At 50.7% G+C, this 19,461-nt stretch overlaps 1 protein-coding gene across 17 annotated transcripts in view; it reads right to left on the bottom strand.

Annotated features, from left to right (window-relative positions):
• Window positions 1-19,461, bottom strand: part of PLEKHA6 (pleckstrin homology domain containing A6) — a 159,601-nt gene that overhangs the window by 125,784 nt on the left and 14,356 nt on the right. Inside the window, exon 1 of one of the 17 annotated variants that reach the window (XM_031656712.1) lies at window positions 15,672-16,065. The exons of 14 other annotated variants lie outside the window; for them this stretch is intronic. Coding sequence is in view for 1 of the 3 variants with exons in the window: in XM_031656684.1 (XP_031512544.1) it covers window positions 6,881-6,942 (62 nt within the window). In the remaining 2 variants the exon portion in view is untranslated. Of the gene's footprint in view, window positions 1-6,880; window positions 7,925-15,671; window positions 16,066-19,461 lie in introns of those variants that run through there. 2 more of the 17 variants (XM_031656728.1, XM_031656684.1) reach the window with 2 other exon arrangements.

Genomic DNA, 19,461 nt, shown 5'->3' with positions numbered 1-19,461 from the left:
GAAAGAGGCATCTGGCCAGGCACAGTGGTGCATACCTGTAGTCCCAGCACTTCGGAAGGCCTAGCTGCGAGGATTGCTTCAGCCCAGAAGTTCAAGACCAGCCTTGGCAACATAGTGAGATCCAGCACCCCCACCCCCATCTCTACAAAGAAAAAAGAAAGAGGCATCTTCTTTTTCTTTTTTTGAGATGGAGTCTCGTTCTGTTGCCCAGGCCAGAGTACAGTGGTGCGATCTCATCTCACGGCACCCTCAGCCTCTTGGGCTAAGTGATTCTCCCACCTCAGCCTCCCAAGTAGCTGGGATTACAGGAGCGCTCCACCATGCCCTGGTATTATTATTATCATTATTATTATTATTATTATTATTATTTGTATTTGTATTTGTATTTGTATTTTTAGTAGAGATGGGGTTTCACCATGGGTGATTTTGCCCAGGGTAGTTTTGAACTCCTGAGCTCAGGCAATTCGCCCACCTTGGCCTCCCAAAGTGCTGAGATTACAGGCATGAGCCACCTTGCCCGGCAACATCCTTTTCTACTTCATCCAAAATCACCATATGAGCTAACAGTAGGGCTATGTTGCCCAGTGTGGTGCTAGCAAATAGTAGAACACAAGACTCTCAGAACCAGAAAGTCAACATTCATTGTGCTCTGTCACATCACATGGCTTCCTCCCATGCCTCTACTTCATTCTTTTCTTGTTTTCCATCCTCGCTTATCAAATCCAACATTTCTCTACTAAATAGAAAAGCAGCTGGGCACCATCGCTTACGCCTGTAATCCAGCACTTTGGGAGGCCGAGGTGGGTGGATCACCTGAGGTCAGGAGTTCCAGACCAGCCCAACTTACATAGTGAAACCCCGTCTCTACTAAAAACACAAAATTAGCCGGGCGTGGTGGCACATGCCTGTAATCCCAGCTACTCAGGAGGCTGAGGCAGGAGAATTGCTTAAACCTGGGAGGCAGAGGTTACAGGGAGCTGAGATTGTGCCATTGCACTTCAGCCTGGGCGACAAGAGAGAAACTCTGTGAAAGAAAGAAAAGTACGGAAGGAAAGATGGAAGGAAGGAAGGGAGGAAGGGAGGGAGGGAGGGAAGGAAGGAAGGGAGGGACAAAAGAAAAGCTTCAGGCCCAACTTCTCCCTGAAGTTGCAGAGCATATCTCTGACCGTCCCACCTCCCCACCTCACCCTCCTTCCCTCAGAACCCTCCTACCACACCCAGATTTTTCTAGAAGTTTATCTATTTCATCTAGGTTTCCCATATATTTAACACATATAATTTGGTAACATAAAAAATTTCTCTTTTCCAGTGTGGTGGCTTAAGACTGTAATCCCAGCTCTTTGGGAGGCCAAGATGAGAGGATCACTTGAGCCGAGAGTTGAAAGCAGTCTTGTTCACGTTGCCTGCTGCCTAGACAAGACAGGGGCATTGCAATGGAGAAAGGGTAATTTACGTAGAGCTGGCTGTGCGGAAAGGGTAATTCACACAGAGCCAGCTGTGCTGGAGACCACTGTTTTTTGTTTGTTTTGTTTTTGTTTTGAGATGGAGTCTCGATCTATTGCCCAGGCTGGAGTGCAGTGGCATGATCTCGGCTGACTGCAACCTCTGCCTCCCAGGTTCAAGCGATTCTCCTGCCTCAACCTCCTGAGTAGCTGGGATTACAGATGCACACCACCACGCCCGGCTAATTTCTGTATTTTTAGTAGAGACAGGGTTTCACCGTGTTTGTCAGGCTGATCTCAAACTCCTGACCTCATGATCCGCCTGCCTCGGCTTCCCAAAGTGTTGGGATTACAGGCGTGAGCTACCGTGCCCAGCCCTGATGTTTCATTATTACTCCAATCAGTCTCCTGAGCATTGAGGGATCACAGTTGCTAAAGATAATTTGGGGCTGGGCGTGGTGGCTCACGCCTGTAATCCCAGCACTTTGGGAGGCCGAGGCGGGCGGATCATGAGGTCAGGAGATCGAGACCATCCTGGCTAACATGGTGAAACCCCCGTCTCTACTAAAAATGCAAAAAACTAGCCGGGCATAGTGGCGGGCGCCTGTAGCCCCGGCTACTCGGGAGGCTGAGGCAGGAGAATGGCGTGAACCCGGGAGACGGAGCTTGCAGTGAGCCACGATCACGCCGCTGTACTCCAGCCTGGTCGATAGAGCAAGACTCCGTCTCAAAAAAAAAAAAAAGAAGAAGAAAAAAAAGATAATTTGGGGCCAGGTGCAGTGGCTCACACCTGTAATCCCAGCATTTTGGGAGGTCGAAGCAGGCAGATCACTTGAGGTCCAGAGTTTAAGACCAGCCTGGCCAACAGGATGAAAGCCCATCTCTACTAAAAATACAAAAATTAGCCAGGCATTTTCGCGGGCGCCTGTAATCCCAGCTACTCAGGAGACTGAGGCAGGAGAAACGCTTGAACCTGGAGGCGGAGATTGCAGTGAAGTCGAGATCGCGCCACTGCACTCAACCCTGGGTTACAGAGCAAACATCCATCTCAAAAAAAAAAAAAAAAGGTAATTTGGCAGGTAGGGGCTTGGGAAGTGGGAATTGCTAATTGGTCAGGTTGGAGATGGAATCATAGGAGGTTGAAATGAGGTTTTCTTGCTGTTTTCTGTTCCTGGGTGGGATGGCAGAATTGGTTGAGCCAGATTACCGGTCTGGGTGGTGTTAGCTGATCTATCTAGTGCAGGGTCTGCAAAATATCTCAAGCACTGATCTTAAGTTTTACAGTAATGATGTTATCTCCAGGAGCAATTTGGGGAGGTTCAGACTCTTGGAGCCAGAGGCTGCATGACCCCTAAACTGTAATTTCTTTTTCCTTTTTTTTTTGAGATGGAGTCTTGCTTTGTTGCCCAGGCCGGAGTACAGTGGTACCATCTCAGCTCACTGCAACCTCCGGCCCCCAGGTTCAAGCAATTCTCCTGCCTCAGCCTTCCAAGTAGCTAGGATTACAGGTGCCCAGAACTATGCTCGACTAATTTCTGTATTTTTAGTAGAGATGGGGTTTCACCCTGCTGGCCAGGCTGGTCGCGAACTCCTGACCTCAGGTGATCCACCCACCTCATTCTCCCAAAGTGCTAGGATTACAGGTGTGAGCCACCTTGCCCTGCCCCAAACTGTAATTTCTAATCTTGTAGCTAATTTGTTAGTCCTTCAAAGGCCGACTGGTCCTCAGTCAAGAAGGGGTTTTTTTTGAGAAAGGGCTATTGTCAATTTTGTTTCAGAGTCAAACCATGAACTGAATTGCTTCCCAAAATTAGTTTGACCTGGCCGGGCGCGGTGGCTCAAGCCTGTAATCCCAGCACTTTGGGAGGCCGAGATGGGCGGATCACGAGGTCAGGAGATCGAGACCATCCTGGCTAACCCGGTGAAACCCCGTCTCTACTAAAAAATACAAAAAGCTAGCTGGGCAAGGCGGCAGGCGCCTGTAGTCCCAGCTACTCAGGAGGCTGAGGCAGGAGAATGGCGTGAACCCGGGAGGCGGAGCTTGCAGTGAGCTGAGATCTGGCCACTGCACTCCAGCCTGGGCAACAGAGCGAGACTCCGTCTCAAAAAATAAATAAATAAATAAATAAATAAATAACCACATCTCCCTCACCTCCATTGCTCTTACTGGCTAATACACACCCGCACTCACAGTTGGGTCACATGAGGGGCAAGAAGATGGCTCAGCAGGAAACACGGAAACATCCATGAATTCTAATTCTGATTCCTCCCTCACTTCCCAAGGTGGCCATGGGTAAGTGGCCCATCATCTCAGAAATAGACTCTTCCAAGGCAATCAAAGGTCACCCTGGACAAACTGGGGGAATAGAGCGTATTGAGTAGGTAGATGGCAGAGTATATGGATGCAGAGATTAGGGGTTCCTAGGAGAAAGATATTCATCCAACTTCAGAGTGTAAATCAGTTCTCCTTGAAGCACCGGGCATGCTCTTCTTGCCGGCTGGTACCATCCTGAAGTACCGATTCTCCTTATCAGAAACCCGCCATCTCCCCAGCCTCTACTCACCCAGCTGGAGCTAGAAACGTACATCCCACTTGAATTTCAGCGGAATTCCTAGTCGCACACACCCACTACCCTGGCCTGTAACACAACATGTTACAGAGGCACCAAGAGCCGGAAATACCAAATCAAAAGCCCGGACAAGATACCTTCTGGCTGCTCTCATTTTTACAATTGGAAATGCTGCTTAAAGCAGTGGGTGCTGAGTAAATTAATAAGAAGCCTAGAGAGATAAGGACACAGCTAGAGCTGAAGCTTCTTGACCCTCTGCAACCTCCTCCCCAAGCCACGGGCCCTAATTCAGCCATCAGCCACCCCTCAGCCCTCCCTTCAACACAGGGCAGGTCGGGCAGCTTGAAGCTGAAAAGAGAGTACGCCCAAACAGCAAGGAAACATCTCCCAGCCATAAATGCCTTGCCCATTCTCCTGTTTGCAAAAGGCAAAGTTCATGTGGGAAGGGCAGGAACAGTATCAGCTACTGAACCCCACAAAAACCAACCCGGTCCTGAGAGATGGACACACAGGCTAAATTCACACAGCACAGCTGAGAACGGAACCGAGCAGTGTGGATTCCTTCATTTGCTCCTGCTTCTCATTCCAAGCCTTATCTTTATTTTATCACAATAAATATTTATAGGGTCAGCATTCGACCTGGGTATTCCACAGCCACTCACGCCCCTCTCGCTCCAGCCACTCCCAACCTCAGCCACCTGGTGCCAAACCCCCCTGCTGCCTCCCCCACCGCGCTGACCTTAGCCTGTGCTCAAGGCCACACTTGGCAGGCATCCTGCTGACTGTCATCTCCATTGTCAGATGGGAGATAGACAATGAGAAACGGGCTTCTCTGGGGACTGGTTTAAGGCTTTCCTGTCAAAAAACCTCCCAGAAGCCTGAGGCCCCTAGGCATGGCCTGGGCCCCTGACACCAAGTCTGCCCTCACAGTGAGGTCCAGTCGCTTGGCAGCCAGAACAGCTTGTCGGGAGAGGTTAGCTTCAGCCTCACAGCTAGCCTCACCCATGCTCCCCGGCTGACTCCCCTCAGACACAGAGGGAACACCCAGACTGCTTCAAGCTTGGCCTTCTCTTTTCGCAGCTCTCCTCAGTCCCCGCCTCTGCAGTCCCTAAGACAGCAGACAAGAGGAGCCTGAGTTCTAGGCCTGGCTCCAGGCCCTCAGTTTTAAGGGGGCCAGGACAGACACCTGGGAACCGTTTGGATCTTGAGATCTCTGTTTCTCTCCCTATAAGAATCCTTGAGTTCTTGGCCGGATGCGGTGGCTCATGCCTATAATCCCGGCACTTTGAGAGGCCGAGGCAGGCGGATCATCTGAGGTCAGGAGTTCGAGCCCAGCCTGGCCAATATGGCGAAACCCCGTCTCTACTAAAAGCACAAAAAAATTAGCCAGGCATGGTGGTGTGTGCCTGTAATCCCAGCTACTTGGGAGCCTGAGGCAGGAGAATCACTTGAACCCAGGAGCCAGAGGTTGCAGTGAGCCAAGATCGTGCCACTGCACTCCAGCCTGGGCAACAGAGCAGGATTCCATCTCAAAAAAAAAAAAGATTCCTTGAGTTCTCCTCACAGCAGGAATAAAACTGGGCAGCAGATTCAGCAGGTGTAGGCGTGGGCTGTGGACCTGAGCAACAGAGACCCAGCTCGAGCCTTGGCTCCGGGACTTGCTGCCTCTGGCCCTGGGCAAGTCATGAGACTTCTGAGTCTTGGTGACCTCATAGATCAGAGTGGCGAGGATCCCCCAGATAACAGTACCTGGAAGGTGAGAGCGGTGGGAGGGCCTATACATAGCTGAAGAGCCTTAGTGTGCATGCTCTTTCAGTGTTTCTCAAACTGAAAGAAGTGACTCATCTGTCAGTGTGAAAGCAAGTTGAAGGGTGAAGACAATCTTTAAAAATAAATATGTATAGGCCAGACAAGACTGCAATATGACGTGCACCACTTACAGTAAGGGTAACACACATGTGCTCCTGGAATGTATTTCTACTGGTTGCAGTCAAAAATTTTGATGTCTTCCTTTTAAAACATTCTGACCAGGCACAGTGCTTCACGTCTGTAACCCCAGCACTTTGGGAAACTGAGGCAGATGGATCCCTTGAGCCCAGAAGTTCAAGACCAGCCTGGACAACATGGCAAAATGGTCTCTACCAAAAAATACAAAAATCATCTGGGTACAGTGGTGAGCACCTGTAGTCCCAGCTCCTTGGGAGTCTGAGGTGGGAGGATGGCTTGAGCCAGGGAGGTCGAGGCTGCAATGAGCTATGATCTCACCAGGACACTCCAGCATGGGTGACAGAGTGAGACCTTGTCTCAAAAAAAAAAAAAAAAAAAAAAAAAACCTTTCTTGCTCTTGCAGACGTTTCCACCTGTGTAACTTGCTATCTGCCCTCAGCAGAGTGAGCTAGTAAACTCCTTGAGGTAAGAGCCATGTGTCTAATTTCTCAAGAATTCTAGCCATCCCACCACCATCCCCTCTGCAAGGCTGGGCTCAGAGCAGGGTTGGCCTCTGGTGCAAGCTGTTCACAGGCTGGAAAGCAGCCACCGAATCAAAAATCACTATGGAAGGAGAGGAAGGAAACCCACTGCTGACAGTGCCAGGCACAGCCCCCAAACATGGGCCCTGGAGGTCCAAGCCCCCTCCATTTTACAGATGAGTAAACCAAAGCTCAAAGAGGTAAAGTTGTCTGGGATATGGGGGGCGGGGGAAGGACCAGGACTGACATCTTGGTTTGGATGGCCCCTGGTTTTATCACTGCCAGGGTTAGCTCCTGAGCCGCCTTGTCAAATCCCCTAAATGTCCCATGAGGGCCAAGATGACTCACACTGCAAAACATACACACAAAGGATCGGAAACAGCACAACATTCTTTCCTACCTGCCTTTTTCTGGCTTTCCCAGTCCCATGAGGGAGAGAGGAGAGGGTTGTGCTGGGGGCATCTGGGATCTGTCTTCCTCCTTGTCCAGCCCTTGTCCTTCTCTGCCTCTTTTGAGGCTGACTTCCCCCAGCTCACCACCCTCCTCTCCGAACGCCAGCTAACCGGTTACCCGGGCAACCCAGCTGGGAGGCCGCCAGTTACCACGGCAACCCAGCATGGCCGCCAGGCTGCCTTGCTTAGGAAGGTCAGGGGACCAGCCGGGCTACCGAGCAGCTGGGATGCTGCTGGCAGGACTGGCCCAGGCAGGGGGAGTGGGGTGTGGGGGGAAGGTGGCCTACGTGCCTGAGATAACTAAGTTCCTGCTGTCAGGGGCCACCTTTCCTTTTGACATGTTTCCCATGAAGCAGGCTCCCCCAACTTGGGCATGAACCACAAGCCGTCCTCCCCAGTTGCATCACCCAAGCCAAACCTGACCCCTCCCACCTTCTCTACAGAGTTCCAGTCGCCTCACCTCCAGGAAGGCTTCTCGGACTGAGCAGCAGCCAGCTGTCACAGCCTAACCCCAGGCCCTCTCACCCTCCGCCCTTCCTGAGCATATCTGGGAGTCCACACACATGCAACACGCGTGTGTCAGCATGCAGATGTGGTCTCTCTGTGAAATATGCTGGTAAAAATCATAAGGAAGGGCTAATATTTTCTTGTACTTACTATGTGCCTAGCATGTTGTAGGTGACTTGTGTGAAGTTTCTCAATTGAGCCATACAACAAGCGTATTATCCTCACTTCGCAGATAGAGCCTGAGACTTACAGAAGGTGAGGGACTTACTCAAGTCTGAATGGATACTAACCGGCAAAGAGAGGGTGAGGCTGTGTAGGGACCAGAATTCCTTCAGCTCCTGCCATCCCCAAGCTCCCCCCACCAACCAATCCCCGTCCTGGTTTCAAGGTGAATTTTGAACTTTTATTAAGTTTCACCATGCCTGACATGGTGAAAACTCATCTCTGCTAAAAATACAAAAATTAGCAGGCGTGGTGGTGCACATCTGTAATTCCAGCTACTCAGGAGGCTGAGGCAGGAGAATCGCTTGAACCTGGGAGGCGGAGTTTGCAGTGAGCCGAGATCTCGCTACTGCACTCCAGCCTGGGTGACAGAGCGAGACTCCATCTCAAAAAAAAAAAAAAAAAAAAAAAATTATTTAGGGCGGGTGTGGTGGCTCACACCTGTAATCCCAGCACTTCCAAGGCCAAGGCAGGCAGATCACTTGAGGCCGGGAGTTCAAGACTAGCCTGGCCAACATGGTGAAACTCCATCTCTACTAAAAATACAAAAATTAGCCTGGCATGGTGGCACACGCCTTGTAATCCCAGCTACTCAGGAGGCTGAGTCAGGAGAATTGCTTGAACCCAGGAGACAGAGCTTGCAGTGAGCCAAGATTGTACCACTGCACTCTAGCCTGGGCCATAGAGCAAGAAAGAAAGAAAGGAAAAAAAGGACTATCCAATGCCAGACATTTTCTTCATATTATTTTATTTCATTTCATCCTCACCTCTGAGAAGACTTCAGTCTCCTAACAGGATAGCTTAGGAAACAGAGACCCAGAGAACTAAAGTAATTTTCCCAAGCTGAGACCCGGCTTAAGGTTCCTGCCTTGGGGAACCCCCTAGGAGAGTCTATCCTTTTCTTTTTTGGCCTCCAACATGTGTAGCATATGTCTCTATCATATACAGCATGGTCGTTTGTTCACTCATCTGCTCCCTTACAAGACTGTGAGTTTAAAAATTTATTTCTGACCGGGCACAGTGGCTCACGCCTGTAGTCCCAATACTTTGGCAGGCCGAGGCAGGAGGATCACTTGAGCCCAGGAGTTTAAGACCAGCCTGGGCAACAAAGTGAGACTCAGTCTGTATGAAAAACAAAATAATTAGCCAGGTGTGGTGGTGCACGCCTGTGGTCCCAGCTACTCAGGAGGCTGAGGTGGGAGGACTGCATGAGCCTAGGAGGTCGAGACTACAGTGAACTATGATTGTGCCACTGCATTCCAGCCTGGGGAACAGAGTGAGACCCCATCTCAAAAATAAATAAATCAAAATAAAAATTCATTTTTGCAACCTAGTACCTGCCTGGTACATAAAGAGCATGCAGTAAGTATGTACCCAAAGAAAATGGTAGGGCCAGGCTCCCAAGTTCTACTCACCACTTAATTCCATGCTGTCTCTACCACATCACCCTGTCTCATTCACTCAGCCAGTCAAAAAGCAGTTACCAACCATTTTGTGCCTGGCTTTGTGTGAAACATCACAGATACAAATAAGACAAATCAGGCCATTTCTTGCCTTGAAGTAGTACAGAGGAGTGAGACGCAAGACTGAGGAGAACAGGGAATAAATTCCCCACCACTGCCCCATCCAAGGCTTTCTCATGAGCATTTCTCTGTGCCCGCTCCTTGGGCCTAACCCTCCCATCCAAAGCTTCATATATCCAACCAACATTTGTTGAGCACCTACTATGTGCTAAATACTGCCCTCTAATCACTCATAGTTGGGGGGAGAGTTGGCAGGATTAGATGACAATGGAGTCAGGAATTACTGGACAGTAGAGAAGTGATTGAGAAGGTCAGAGTCCAAGAAGCAGTGGCCAGGACCACCGGGAGCATATGGAGAACTTTAAAGAGGTTTCACATTTGATGTGATCGTGGACTTTCAGGTCACATTGCTTCATATTCACACCTACTTCCTACACTAACTCATTTGATTCTTGGTGATGAGGGCAGGGCGGGAATTATTATTCCCATTTTAGAGATGAGGATACTGAGGCTCAGAAGGGGAAGAGCATTGGGTTAGGAGGAGGAAACCAGGGTTCTAGACTTCACTTGTCATTCGAACAGTTCTCAGCACTACGCCTCTATCACCACACTGCCACCCGCACCACCCCACCAAAGCAGGTTTTTCTTCCCTGCTCCCATCCCCTTCAATTCCCCAGTGAGACAGCCCCGGTTTCAAGTGACGTTAGCAGGATTACTGGATAGCCTGGATCCAGTCCCTGGATAGCCCATTGCTGCTCATGTGATCCCAGGAACCAAGCAAAACCAGAACAATGACTGCACCACCTGAGGCTAGGTAGAATTTAAGAGGCTAATTGCAAGCATTTGGCTAATTAAAAGCAAATTGGAACCTGCAATTATAGATGCCTGTTCTTCTCAAGTCATGATGAGCCAGACTGGGTGGACACGATGATGTCAGAGCTAAGGAGGGACCTCACCTCCTCCTTAAGGAGGGCCCTAGGCCGTCTCGCTGCAGAAGTGGAGCTCCAACTAACCGGAGGAAGTCATAGCTGAAACCAGTGTGGACCAGCTACCCTGAAGCCTCAGCACTGATGCATGTTTATCAGATCAGCACTGGCACCTCCAGCTCTATTTCCTGAATTCACGCATTAAGGATCAATCCTCCACAGAGACTAAGTGGGTGACCTGGGAGGACTTGACAGTATCCCTGAATACCAGCTAAACACACTTCCCACCAATCCACCTCAGTACCTGTCTGGTCTTTGAGTTAAAGCCTTGCCTTCTGAAACATGATGTTCAGTAACCGACATTTGTGTGATTATTCTCAGTTTACAAAGCACTTCCATGTATATTACTCACCTAGGTATCAGCTAGGTAGGTGGTAGTGATACAAACTCCAGTTCTCAGGCTAAGAAATGAAAGCTCAGAAGGATTAAGTAACTTCTGCAAATCATATGGCTACTACTTGGGCCAGGATTTGGACCCATGTCTTCAAATTCCAGATGAGCCTTCTCTCCACGACCACAGCAGGAGCTAACACATGGATCATAATTAGTTTATCAGATCAGCTTGTGCTACTTTTGAAAGTGCAAAGAGGTCTCATGGGAATGAGAAATGCTGGGTAGATTTGACAAGGAAGAAATCCAAGACAGGATGTGCACATGGCCATGCAGGGGTGTGGACGGGGCTGCAGGAGTACCAGCTCCAGTGGAGTATCCTATAAGCCAGGAGACACTAGAGGGCCAACTCCCTTCATCCATGCACCTACCAGAGGAAGCCCCCAGCAAGTGTGCCATTCCAGGGGATTCTCCTGGAGGAAGTGGCTACCCTGGGCATGTGTGTGGCCACCTCACCACATTCTGTGCCAGTGAGGCCACAGTTCATGTGGGGGCCCCAGGAAAGCTCAAGAAAGAACTTGAGGGTCTTTGGAGGAACAGGGGCACTTAGCCTTGAACAAGGAGACCTGGGAGGGCTTGGAGGGAGACAGATGATGATATCTATCTTCAGATATCTGTTTCTCATGCAAATCAACAAGGTAATAATAACAAACACATTTGTCACTTATTCTGCTCAGCAGGATTCTATGTGCTTTGCATATGTAACCTCATTTATCTTCACAGGAAGCATTATCTTCATTTTACAAATGGAGAAACTGAGACCCAAAGCGGTAAAGTCACTGTTAGTATCATATTACTGGTAAATGGTAGATTCCAGATTCAACCTGAGTTTGACCCCATAACTATGTTTTGTTTGTTTGTTTGTTTGTTTTGAGACAGAGTCTTGCTCTGCCACCCAGGCTGGAGTACAGTGGCACGATCTCAGCTCACTGCAACCTCTGCTCCCAGGTTCAATTGATTCTCTTGCCTCAGCCTCCCAAGTAGGTGGGATTACAGGAACCCACCACCACACCTAGCTAATTTTTGTATTTTTAGTAGAGACAGCGTTTCACCATGTTGACCAAGCTGGTCTCAAACTCCTGGCTTCAAGTGATCCACCCCCTTCAGCCTCCCAAAGTGCTGGGATTACAGGCGTGAGCCACTGTGCCCGGCCAACTGTGATCTTAATGACTCTGTACACACTGCCTTTTAAGAAAAGCCAAAGACTCAAACACATAAATATGTTTATTATATGAACATATTATATATTGCATTGCTATTAATACGGACAATGTCGCATTTGATAAGTCTCTTTTTAAAAATTGTATGTCTCGCTCCCAATCAAACAAATGGATTGAAACAATATATGAAAACCATGAAAAAGATTGTAATACTCAATGTTGATGCTCATGGCACAAAAATCCATTCTCAGACACAGCTGCTGGGAATGTAAATTAGTGCTTTTGAACAAGGAATTTGGCAAAATATTTTAATAATGTAGCAATTTCACTTCTAGAAATGCAACCTAAGGGAAAAAATTATTGATAAGTGTGAAGATTCAGATATTTATATGTTCATTGTAGCCTTGTTTATAAAAGTAGAAAATTGGAAATACCTAATTTACCATAGGGGTTAAATCAGCAAATAAATTGAAAAGGCATATGATGAATATGAGGCAGCCACTTTAAAATGATGTTGTAAAGGCCAGAGGTGGTGGTTCACGCCTGTAATCCCAGCACTTTGGGAGGCAGATGTCGGTGGATCACTTGAGCCCAGGAGTTCCAGACCAGCCTGGCCAACATGGAGAAACCCTGTCTCTACCAAAAATACATAAAATTAGCCAGGTATAGTGACATGCACTTGTAGACCCAGCCACTTGGGAGGCTGAGGTAGGAGGATTGCTTGAGCCCAGGAGGTTGAGACTGCAGTGAGCAGAGACTGCACCACAGCACTCTAGCCTGGACAACAGAACAAGGCCCTGTCTCTAATAATAATAATAATAATAATAATAATAATAACAATAGTAACGCTGTAAAATAATATTTAATAATATGAAAAAATGCTTTCCATTTAACTGACAATAATACACATCTGGGCCAAGATTTTAACGATATGTATATACGTATTGTGATGATAAATCTAGACATATATTCATGCGTGAATTCATAAAAGTACAAATATACCAAAATTAAAATTATATATCAAATCTATGGGTAATTCTTAACTTTTCTTTAGGTTTTCCTACATTTCTAAATGACAATGTATTACTTTTATACCCACAGAATAATAATTCTTTTAATGTATACCCTTCATCATATTAATTCTATGCCCTGGAATTTATCCTAAGTCACCCAAAGCACAGAAAGAGCCTTACGAACAAAAATGTTCCTCCTGTGCTATCTGTAAAAGGAAAATAAGGTAACAACTTAAATGTCCAGTACAGAAATGATCATGTAAAACATAGGACATCCACACACTGACTATTATATACTATTTTAATCAAAAGAAAACTATTTTTATCACCATGTAAAAGAGAGAGGTGACTTGTTCTGCACAGCTTCAAAGAATCAGAACCAGAGGGTGGAACTTAGAAGTCAGCAGATTTTGATTCAACATAGAAGAATGTTCCAACCACAGAGGAAGCTGCCTTGTGAGGTAATGAGCTCCCTGTCGCTGAAATTATCCAAGTGAGGCTGCTGCTTCTGTCAGGGAGGCTGAGGAAGGCTCATCTGGATGTGGAGGGAGTCTGGACTAGAGAGTCTCTGAGGGGCGTCTGAAGGCTGAGGGTGCTGAGCAGGAGCCCCCTGAACGGAGAGATGGCCGGGAGAAGGCTTCTCGGCCCACCCTCAACTTCTGTTCCTGCTGCTCCCACTTACTCTAAATGTCTCCCAAAATACAGTCGTTTCTTCCTCTCTGAATGTGCTTTCAGCGGTTGGAGACTGACCTGCTAAAGGCCCCTCATTAAGCCCCGGCTTCCAGAGCCCCTTCGCCTCACCCCAGAGCTCAGGGGAGCGCAAATCCTGCAGCTCTCTTGTGAGGCCCAGCTCCAACCTTCCTCTGGGGGGGCCCATGCGTGCGCCAAGACCAGTGCCAATGACCTCAGCAAATTCACAACAGGCTGTGAGGAAGATGATGAGGCAATTGGCTCGGAGAACAGAACCGCAGCCTGTTCAGCCCCAGTTGACACCATGCTCCCATCGGCTGTTGCGGCTTCTTCACTCTGGCCTAGGCCAGTCCCCTGGACCAAGAGAGCTCACTCTGTGAGCCCAAGCCTGCAGGCTGGGCCTGGGCAAAGTGGGGGCTTTGATGTCAGCCCAGGAGCCAAGGTGGCTGCCTCCCTCACTGACTGGGGGATCAGTAATTATTTCATTTACAAGCAGGAATAATCCAACTCAATAATCCAGGCAGACACATTCAAAGTAATTATCTGTGTAATGCGTCCTGCACCATCACCTTCCTAGGAAGGAGGAAAAGAAGCCTAGCCCAGCAAAAAAAAAAAAAAGGGGGGGACCCCCATTGTCTGCAGCCTGTGTGCAGCAGCCCGCCAGGATTAATTACACACCAGTGCTAACACATTTATCACCTCGCCACTGATTGGAAAACCAAGGACTTTTAATAATTCATATCTGTGGCTCGGCACTCTGCGCCCTTGTGTGGAGCCACAGAAACCCGCTTGTTTCCATAAGGAAAGCCCAGTGGCAGTGCCAGGCGGGGAGCCCTCCACCCCTGCTACCACCCCAACCTGGAGACAGGCCCGAGCCTAGCCGCTCCCACCTCCCCTCCACCCACTAGCAGGGTCTGCTCCTGTCCTGCTGAAGCTAAAATGCAGCTGCTCGGGGGTGAAAGCTGGCGACTGAACTGTCCTAGCCACAGGAGCCCTCCCCAGTTTCATACTCTTCCAGGGTGGCCTGGAAGACAGGATTTGGGAGATTTGTAGGGCAGGTGCCCACAGTGCCCCCGCAACTGCCCAGACAGTGGGCTCAGGCAGATACCTGCCAGCGAGGACCCTGCCCCACCATGCAGGAGACCCTCAGCAGAGTGCACCACTCAAGTGATCAGATTGGGGGTAAAGAGTCTACAGGGCTTTGGGAAGAGCCTCCAATCCCTGAAGTCTGCAACCTCCTCTGACACCAGCTCTGAGCTCCAGCCTCCTCCCCACCAACTTCCACCCTCCTGCAGCTCTCCCTCCCCACTCCTGTGCCCCAGGAATGGCTCTCCCTCTATCCCGGTTCTCCATCTCTGCTCTCCCAGGCTCCACAGCCCCTTTCCCTGCCCTGGCTGGCATGTTGTCTCAAAGAGCATTTCCCAGGAGCCTCTATTCCCTTCTTCTCCCTTCTTCTCCTCCGCCCCCACCACTTTCCTGTCTCGCCCCACTTCCCTCCCCTTCCACTGTAGCCCTCCTTACCCTTCTCTGGCCAGTTCCCCAACTGTCCTCCTTTCCCCAGACTCCTCACACAATACCTCGAGGCTCTTAGCTGGCTGCAGCCCGGTACCATCATTATAAACGTCATCCCCTCATTCCCTGCCCCCTCCACCACATACCAGGCTCCAGCTCCTTCAGGAGCTCCTCACTAAATCTGAGACCCCCAGAGCTCAGATGCCTCCTAGAAATTGGAATCCAAGAGCCTCTGTCATCCTTCGACCCAACCTCTGACCCATAAGAATGATACACACCCTGACCCCTCCCCACCCTGAGGAAGGTGAGCCCCTGGGGCTGACCTGAGCCTGACCCTGGACCCCCTCCATCTCTCCTTCCTGTTGGCAGGATTAAAGGGAGGGTGGGCTGGCGTCTCTGTGCTAGCCTGCTTGGGGAACCCTGCTGGACCCTAGGAAGCTGCCAGCCCCAACGCTGCCCTCATCCAGGAGATGCAATTCTAATGTAATCAATTTAAACAGCATCAGCCCTGACAGGGACTCTGGAGGTGGGGGTGGGGGCACAGGGAGGGTTATAATTAGCATTCTCAGCATCCATGATCCCCAAGTAAGGCTGCCAAGGATGAGGGATGGGGAAGCCAGTGCACCGCAGTGCAAGCAGCCCAGGCTCACGCGGCAGACAGGCAGCTGCCAGCCCTGACCAGAGCCCAGCCTTCCTCCTCCCACCTCATCTATGTGATGCATGAAAACAGACTCACCGGCTTCTGAGGTGTGATCCCCGCGCTGGAAAGCTCTACCTCTGCGAGCCCCAAGGCACCCCTCCCCCCAGCTCAGGCCAGCTGGGGTCCTCCTCCCCCGCCCCTGGGGCCCCCTTCTGCAGCGCGGGGCTCCGGATCTAATCTGATCTAATCAGTCATCTCTCCGGCTGGCAGGTCCCTGGCGCAGGGAGAGGATGCTGTTGTGGTGACTGCAGGATCCAGCATCTTTCCCAGGCACAGGCAGCTGTGGGCATGCTCCATCGGCTCCCCCGGGGATTTCAGGGCCACGTGACTCTCCCTCCCCAAGCTGTCACTTAGGATCAGGAGTAAATAGTCCCCGAAAAGGTTTAACTCCATCCACACCAGTGACAAGCTGCTAACCAGCCACGCAGCCTGCCTGCCAGGGAGAGGATGGGGTGGCTCAGCGCAGCCTCCTGGGCCTTCCACCACCAGGACAAGGCTGCCCCCCAAAGGGGAGCAGGGCCACCGTCTGGGTGAGCTGCATTTTTAGAGTCCCCCACAAGAGACTGCAGGGAACCAGAAACTGCCCAGGGGCTTGGAATCATGTGTGGGACCTCACCCAGCCAGCCTGGTGATCACCTTTCAGCTCTGGGGTATGTCTCCAGGTGTCAGGAGGGCTTAGCTGGGGCCCTGGGGCCTCCCCATCCCCCGCCCCCACCTCAATACAGAGAATTTAGAGAAATAACATTTGGAGAGGGTTGGGGGCCACTATGAGATGCCAGGCTCTTCTCCTAGCCCTCAGCCCAAATTGGTCTCTGATAACCCTGAACAAGGATGCTAGCCAAGCTATGGGGTTCCCGGGTTCTGTATTATTCAGAGTCAGAGGCAGAAGGACTTCAGACGATAGGGTTATAGTCCTGTTTCTGCTTAGACAAAGATTGCTTTCTGCCTCAGTTTCCCTCGATCCACATCTCTCTCGGTTTCCCTCTATCCACAGATTCTCTGTGACAATGGGCAAGTGTAATAAAAACACTGATTTCATAAACAGGATCAGAAAGATGGAAAAAAAAACAAAAGATTCCCACCTAAACCCCAGGCAGGCTCACTGGTCTCAGTCCCACCTGCCCCTTAAACCTGGAAACTGGGGACTGAACCAGATGAGCTTCTGGGGTCACTTCTAAATAGAGAAATCTGTCAAGAAGCAGGAGCTAGAGAAAGTGCGTCTGCAAGGCCCCACTCACGTGATAATTGCATTTTTTATTTATTATTAGAACAACTTGATTAAAAACTTAAGCCTCTCCACTCCAATACAAGTGGGTCTCTCTTAGTGTGATCTAAGCACATATATCATTTTTACCAACTGAAGCCCTTATCCGTAAAGGAATGTGCAAAGGAAGGAACAGGAGCACAGACTTCCCTCCCAGGGCCTGGGAGGAAGAAGCCTGGCTGGTTGGTGTAGGGACAGTGGCTCCACACCCCACTCACGCACACCACAGTGTTCGAGGAAGGCAGGGACCTAGAGAGCTACTGAAGGGACTGTCTTTCCCACCCCAGGGCAGGCCGGGCTGGAGCCGGGAATCTGGGGTTAGGGCAGCAGACACAGCTCGGCAGCACTCTTGGGGAGGGGGACCCTTGGTCACCTCCCATTGTTCCCCTGCCCAGCTGAGATGCCAGGCCAGCCCTGCGTTGGCTATAGGAAAGCTGCTCTGCTGAAGGGGCAGACAAGTTGTGGATGAGGGCCTGGTGCCAGGCAGGACCGATCAAGCCCAACTCACCTGCCCTGGCTCTTCAGGACTTGGCAAGGCTGCCAGGTGCAGGCAGGGGGAGAGTCTGCTTTCATTTAGCCAAGATGAGAGGTTCTTGGGGGTCTCTGACCCTGCAGAGCCAATGGAGGAAAGGGGAGTTGAGCCAAGAGATTACAGCATCCCAGAGGGAGGCCAGGGAGGGGGACAGAGACCCCAGCCCCAGACCCCACAATCCTCAGGCAGCTGGAAAAGGCAGGCGACCAACAGATGGGCCTGCTGGGCAGGTTTCCTCTCTGGCAGGCAGAGGGCAAGGGCCGCAGACGAGTCCCACGGATCCTTCGAGAAGCCTGAGCCAGACGTGTGAATGTTTCTGGGGGATCTGAGTAGCTTCGGGGGCATGAGAAGCCAAAGGGAGGGTCGGTGTTGGGTGCATGCCTTTATCTGGGGGATTAAGGTGGAAGAGATGTGGTAGCATGAAGATCTTAAAGCTGCAGCAAGAACAGGTGAGGCAGATGGACCAGAGATAATAAATTCCCTTTGCTAAATCTAAGTTCTTGCTCTGCGAGCCCAGAAGAGGAGAAGCAAGGCTCACCTAAACAACTCCAGTGGGGAAGGCGTGAGGCGGCGTGAGGCAAGGAGGATTCCACAGAAAGTACCTCTGCGATCCCGTCTCTCCTCTGCTCTACAATCTTTGGCCCCATTGCTCAGAGGATCAAGTCCAGGCTTCCCAGGCACCTTCTATGGTCTCCAAACACACGCGTCCTCCTCACCTTTGTGGTGCCATCCCCACTCCCTACCGTACAGTCTTGGTGACCACTAACTTGACTGGCTCACTGCCCATTCAGTGGAACCACATCTGCATGGGTCTCTCTTCCTCGCAGAACATGCCAACTGGGTAGGAAAGGGAGCTCCATGGGATGAACTAGCTCACTGCAGCCTCCGCCTCTACCTGGGCTTTAGCAATCCTTCCTCCTCAGCCTCCCAAGTAGCTGGTACTACAGGTGCACACCGCCACATGCAGCTAATTTTTTAATTTGTTTTAGAGACAGAGTCTTGCTAGGTTACCCAGACTGGTCTCCATCTCCCAGGCTCAAGCAGTCCTCCTGCCTCAGCCTACTGAATAGCTGGGACTACAGGTGTGAGCCACTATGCCTGGCTAACTATGACCTGTGTGACTTGGAAGCCCAGCTCCATCCCTGAGTAACTCAGTGACTTTGAACAAATTACTTGACTATCGAGCCTGTTTTCCTCACCTGCAAATGGGCTTCTTTGAAGCCCAGCACATTCACTACCTCTTCTCCTCGGCCGCTTCCTTCTTTACTGTTCTGGGGTGTTATCTGCCTTTCTAAGCCTAGAGCTAGCGGGGTCACTATACCAGACTGCTGCCCCAGGACTCCTGTGTTCTGTCCTGTCTGCCTTCTGGAAACAACAGAACCGCTCTTGGTGGCTCCACCGCCCCTCCCAGGGCCCCTCCTCTTCCGGGGTCTCGCAGTTCGGGTTGGGGTCTGTACTGATGAATCCCAAAGACCCAGCACAGCCTTGGAGGCTCACCGGGGTCTCACCACCCAGCCTGGAGCACACGGGGCAGAGATCTGGGCTTCTGATTTCTGCCTCCCCGCAGCCCCTCAAGGAGCGCCAAGCAGCCCGTAGGCGCTCCAGGGCCGTGGGTGGACTGCCTGCCTGCACATTCTCGCACCTTCCTGGAGGAAGCGTCCAGAACAGAACAAGGAAGACCAACGGCTGGGTGGGGTTCCCTCGGTGGAGGAGCCGCAGGGGCCCAGCTTGGGAACTGGGTTATCAGGGGTGTAGCTCTGCAGAAAGTGTCCTGCCACGTCTTCCTCCCTGTCAACCTTGGGGAAGAAGAGAGGCACCCTTGGGGACGTAACTGGCAAGTGTCACGGCTTCAGCCGGAACGGGGGTGGGGGGGGGGGGGGGGGAAGGAGACAAGGGGGCGGGGGAAGACTTCCTGTTGAGCAGGAATGGGTGTTACATAGCTAGATCTTTAAGCATCAGAAAGACAGCTACCAGACCCACTATGGCTGGGATGTGGCAGGGGATGGGAAAGGTGGCCCTGTCACCTCCGA

Source organism: Papio anubis, chromosome 1 (assembly GCF_008728515.1).
Source record: "Papio anubis isolate 15944 chromosome 1, Panubis1.0, whole genome shotgun sequence".
NCBI lineage: Eukaryota > Metazoa > Chordata > Mammalia > Primates > Cercopithecidae > Papio > Papio anubis.
The sequence above is the reverse complement of the archived record's forward strand: the minus strand, read 5'-3'. Positions and strand labels throughout refer to the sequence as shown.